The 6,000-nt window shown below is 41.4% G+C and overlaps 1 protein-coding gene across 1 annotated transcript in view; it reads right to left on the bottom strand.

Annotated features, from left to right (window-relative positions):
* Window positions 1–6,000, bottom strand: part of LOC127638739 (glutamate receptor 3-like) — a 79,037-nt gene that overhangs the window by 39,326 nt on the left and 33,711 nt on the right. Inside the window, exon 4 of the mRNA XM_052120439.1 lies at window positions 2,774–2,961. Within this exon, the coding sequence (XP_051976399.1) occupies window positions 2,774–2,961 (188 nt within the window). The remainder of the gene's footprint in view (window positions 1–2,773; window positions 2,962–6,000) is intronic.

Genomic DNA, 6,000 nt, shown 5'->3' with positions numbered 1-6,000 from the left:
ATTGTAGGCTCAAAGTGTCACACTCTAATCAGCTAAACACCTGCAAAGGGTTCCTGAGCCTTTAAATGTTCTCTCAGTCTGATTCAGTTGAATTCACAATCATGGGGAAGACTGCTGACCTGACAGTTGTGCAGAAAACCATCATTGACACCCTCCACAAGGAGGGAAAGCCTCAAAAGGTAATTGCAAAAGAAGTTGGATGTTCTCAAAGTGCTGTATCAAAGCACATTAATAGAAAGTTAAGTGGAAGGGAAAAGTGTGGAAGAAAAAGGTACACAAGCAGCAGGGATGACCGTAGCCTGGAGAGGATTGTCAGGAAAAGGCCATTCAAATGTGTGGGGAGCTTCACAAGGAGTGGACTGAGGCTGGAGTTACTGCATCAAGAGCCACCACACACAGACGGGTCCTGGACATGGGCTTCAAATGTCAAACGTCTTACCTGGGCTAAAGAAAAAAAGAACTGGTCTGTTGCTCAGTGGTCCAAAGTCCTCTTTTCTGATGAGAGCAAATTTTGCATCTCATTTGGAAACCAAGGTCACAGAGTCTGGAGGAAGAATGGAGAGGCACACAATCCAAGATGCTTGAAGTCCAGTGTGACGTTTCCACAGTCTGTGTCGGTTTGGGGAGCCATGTCATCGGTTGGTGTTGGTCCACTGTGCTTTATTAAGTCCAGAGTCAACGCAGCCGTCTACCGGGACATTTTAGAGCACTTCATGCTTCCTTCAGCAGACAAGCTTTATGGAGATGCTGACTTCATTTTCCAGCAGGACTTGGCACCTGCCCACACTGCCAAAAGTACCAAAACCTGGTTCAATGACCATGGTATTACTGTGCTTGATTGGCCAGCAAACTCGCCTGACTTGAACCCCATAAAGAATCTATGGGGCATTGCCAAGAGAAAGATGAGAGGCATGAGACCAAACAATGCAGAAGAGCTGAAGGCCGCTATTGAAGCATCTTGGTCTTCCATATCACCTCAGCAGTGCCACAGGCTGATAGCATCCATGCCACGCCGCAATGAGGCAGTAATGAATGCAAAAGGGGCCCAAACCAAGTACTGAGTACATATGCATGATTATACTTTTCAGAGGGCCGACATTTCTGTATTTAAAATCCTTTTTTTTTATTGATTTCATGTAATATTCAAATTTTCTGAGATTCTGAATTTGGGGTTTTCATAAGCTGTAAGCCATAATCATCAAAATTATATCAAATAAAGGCTTGAAATATCTTACTTTGCTTGTAATGAGTCTATATAATATATTAGTTTCACCTTTTAAGTTGAATTACTGAAATTAATGAACCTTTGCACGATATTCTAATTTTTCGAGTTTCACCTGTATTTGTTAATGACTGTTACATTTTGGAAAGCTATTGATTACTGAACAAACAAAACTGTACCAGATCTCTCACGGCAGACAGACAGACAGATAGATAGATACAGTAGGTAGAAAGACAAACAGACAGATAGATATATAGATACACAGACAGACAGGCAAATAGAGAAATGTATTCACATTATGCAAATCAACTTTTATCGCCTGACTGTGTGTATGTGTAGATTCTAGTACACTGTTAAAAATGGTAACTAGCAATTGTTCTCTTTCATCATCTCATGTTCGAGATCCACCAATGAGAAGGGCATATGCACCTGACCTCTGCAGAAGCATCCAATTGCACCAAGCCTGGCTTGACAGACAGGAGCGCATGTCCAATGCTGCTGAAGGACCCACTCTTACCTGAGGGCATAAAAGGACTACTTTCCTCAATTGACATTCGCTGTTAAAATGTTAAAAATAACATTTTCAGAAGCGTATGTCAACTGAGGAAGGTAGTCCTTTTATGCCCTCAGGTAATGGCGGGTCCTTCAAAACAAAACCATTGGCTTGTGGAGGCAATATCTTTGGAATATAGCTCTAAGGTGCTCCAGCCACCCTCAGGCCTTAGGGCCAATTCCAATCCTTCTAAGTGGCTGCTTCCTGGGCTCTGTTTCAGGGAGTCTCAAGACATTTGTTCAGCTACATGTTGGGTTTCCCTCCCACACGTTTGTCAGGTACCACTGACTTGATGTCACCAGAACCCCAGTAGCTCATGCAGTTTTGGGTGTGGGTTCTTCATAATGGGTTCACCCATAACCCTTTCTCCCTCACACTGAGTACGTGTCACCCCCCATGTTTCACGGCAAGCACAATGCATGGCCTCTTCTCCCTGCTTTGTTATGTTTATGGGTTATAGAGCCTGCTTATATTATATAGGATGTGTCAGGCACCGCCTTTAATTAGGAGACCATCTTTTGGCTGACAGCATCTCCCTGTGAGTGCATAGGGCAATCGGGGAGTTGAACATATCTTCCCATAGGTCCATCTCGAACAAGAGATGATGAAAGAGAACAACAGGTTACCTATTCTGTAAACCAAGTTCTCTGAAACACAAGAGTGGAGAGGTCCACCAACCTTGCCCCACTTGCTTCACGAGAAGCGAATGGAAGGTAACGCATACAGATCCTTTTATGCCCTTGGGTAAGGGCGGGTCCTTACAACGGCATTGGACACGTGCTCCTGTCTGTCAAGCCAGACATGGTGCAATTGGATGCTTCTGTATGCCCTTCCAATAGGTGGATCTCTCCACTTGATGTTTCAGAGAACTGGGGTTATAGAATAGCTAACCTATTGTTCCCTTAAGGAGCTATTTCTATCTAACTATCCATGTGATACTGAAAAATAAAATCCCTACATTTTGGTGTAAGTGTGTGTTATGTGAATGTTTTATGTACCTGCTCTAGAATACTGTTAATACGCTCAACCTCACAGTCAATAAGGAAATGTTTCTCCTGCCGTCGGTCCATCTCTTCAATAATGCGTCTGTATTCCAGGGGATCCACAATGTTGCCCACTGAACGTGCCGTCACCTGCCAATTATTCATTACTGCAGACTCCATTATGGCCTGTAGGATGGAAAAACCTGAGAGAGAGAAAGACAAAGAGATTCAAACATGGTCTTAAACAGCTATGCATAGCCTGTGTAAAGTAGTAACAGAGAAGGAATGGGCCAGCAAATCTGAAGGCACGAAAGGAGAGAATGCAAAGAATGCTAATGCTAATGCAGACAACATACTTTGCACATATATTATATGTGAATATTTTCTGTATGTGTATATTTTTAAATGTTTGTGCATATGTGTGTACTAAACCTTCATGCATATCACATCCACTCCACAGTAGGTTAGCTCCACTTCACATATACTGCAGTGGAGATCACTAGGGCTGGGTATCACCAGCCACTTCACAATATGATACATATTGCGATACACATCACTTTTCGATATATTGCCAAACATCACGATATTATGGTTCAATTTTGGGTTTCATTTTAATTAGCTTGGGTATAGTTCAGTTATAATATTGCACACATTGATGACATATTAGCTTGTTAGGCATGTTGCCCATCCCTAAATCCGCCACTGCACAACAGTTTGTTTTTATTTAACGTAATTTCTTACTCACTAAAAGCTGCAAATGGACATAAGCCTCCTGCGGATAGCCTTGAGGGGATCAAAACACAATTACACAGTGTTACTTTATGAATCGCACACCTGGCTCGTTTAGAGCATTTGTTTTGGAACCTGGTGCATTTTCTCCCTTGATTTGGTTAGTTTAGGCACATATAAACACAATTATGGAGCACTTCGTTTGTGGTGAAACAAACATTGTCCCAATAAAAGCCAAGTATACACCTGATGGACCTGTGAAGAAGAAATCTGTAGGTCAGCTCATCACTGTAAAACATGGATATATGGCGACTATTTTAGATGCGAGTTATTTAATAATTCCTGAGGTAATTTTAACAAGATCACTACTCTCCTTTGTATAGCGGCAGAAATAAGCATGGCTTCACTCTTTGTATGTGTATGTGTGTGTTTGTCTGTGGGTGAGGGAGCGGCACGAGAGGGAGAGAGGTAGAGCTCCGTGACAAGATAAAAATAACCACAACGGATATTTTACAACTCATATCCATCTTTGTGTCAGTCTGTCAGATAATGTTTATTTGTAGTGCAACCTCTGACACACACATTCTGTACCATCAGCTATATTAAAATCTTCTAAATTAAGAAAATGTAACATTGTAACATTTTAGCCCATTTCGGAACAAATTAAACAAGCTACAGGTCTAAAAATGCCCTAAATCACTCTAGCTGTGTCCCAAACAACACGCTATACACTGTGCACTTACAAAATATACTATGCATTCAGCCATGTAGTGTATGAATTTTCAAAGTGTAGTATTGTCCCAAATGTGATCTTTCAAGCACAAGTGATATGTTGCCGCTAGCTTTAGCGTGTTAGCCAACCTCAGTTCAACACTTAAAAGTTAAACAGTTAAACAGCATACATATTCACACAGCTTGGGGTGATGGTAAAGCATTTAATTCACATTTGCAAGGTGCTGTATCTACTGAAGTTATGCAAGCTGCTACGTTCTTCGTTTTTGTCAGATGTGCAGCACAGACAGGTAAATCTGCCATTTCTGCTATGTACGGCAATCTGCGTGCACTGAGTGCATGAAGTATCCAACATTCCACACTCTATTTTGATGGTTGAAAAAGTGCATCATCTGGGTATTTAAAGTACACTTCTTTTTGCTGAATTTTCAGTGTTAACATGCTAAACGCACGACTTACACTACAAATTGGCATAGAATAGAGCAGAAGTGTGCGGTTTGGGATGCACATTCTATTACAATTGTTTATGCTCACGTGGTACTCCTTGTTATTTCGGCAAGCTCCACGTGACAGGGAATTGGCGAGAGAGAGTTGCAGTGAGTTGGTATGTTTGTCACCACTCCACTATTTTGTATAGACAAGTGTGTCATACCGCCGACTGAAGAGAGCAAGATCTCAGAAAAACAGTCTGCATGTGTGACACCTTCAGCCAAAATCGAGTTGTTTGGAGTCTGCTAGTATGATGCCAGCTTTAATTAACTGGAGCAAAAAAATATTAACATCACTGAATCAACATGAATACATTAGGTTATACCAACAAAACTCTTAAGGGACAGATCAGGTAGAAAAGCTCCTTAAGGTAATAATGGTGGGTTACTGTCATGGTTCCGCTAAGTTCGTCAGTCTGTTCTGTTTGTTTTGTTATTTCTCTCCCTCATGTGTCTCAGGTGCTGTTGGCATGCATGATCAGCATTTCCATGGGAACACTGATTGTTCCCATGGGAATGCTGATCATGCCAATAATTAGCATGCTAGCAGCACCTGTTCTTAACTGATTCACTGCCCATTTAATCCCTTCCTTGTGTCATGTTCTTTGCTAGATTGTTGTTTGGTGTTGAAGTAACGTCTTCCGGTTACTTCCGTAACCTCCGTTCCCTGATGGAGGGACTGTGTCAAGACGTTGTGTCAATGTAGTGACACTAGGGGTCACTCTTGGGAGCCCGAGACACCTTCTGATCTTTTATAAAAGGCCAATGGGAATTGGCGAGTGGTATTTGCATGCCACTCCCCCGGATATAAGGGTATAAAGGAGGGGACGTGCATACCGCTCATTCAGGTTTTGTGCTGAGGAGCCGAGAATAAGGTCCCGGCCATTTCAGCAGGTAGTTCAGACGTATAGTCAGATTCCTTCTTTTAACTTAAAACTTGATTTTGAACATTAAGTCTCCTCATATTCATTCTCTTTCTGTCACATTCCTCATTGATAGGCCCAAGGGAGGTGTCTTTGTCTCCTAAGGTTTGAATCATATCAATATTGATGATAATTCACACCTCCTCACATATGACCTTTCTAACACTAAAACTGTCTAACAAAACTTAAATAACTATATTGTTTTGTATGAATGAGTGATCAGGATGTCATATCAAAATGATATCACATCATTTTGTAGCAAAAACTCTAGCCTACAAGATCCAGTTCTCAAAAATCTTGTGGACAAATGATTAGTATGTGTTATATGGCCTTGTTTCAATTACTTACAATTTTTGTTTTTTCAAAAACC

Source organism: Xyrauchen texanus, chromosome 4 (genome assembly GCF_025860055.1).
Source record: "Xyrauchen texanus isolate HMW12.3.18 chromosome 4, RBS_HiC_50CHRs, whole genome shotgun sequence".
In the NCBI taxonomy this organism is placed as follows: domain Eukaryota; kingdom Metazoa; phylum Chordata; class Actinopteri; order Cypriniformes; family Catostomidae; genus Xyrauchen; species Xyrauchen texanus.
The sequence above is the reverse complement of the archived record's forward strand: the minus strand, read 5'-3'. Positions and strand labels throughout refer to the sequence as shown.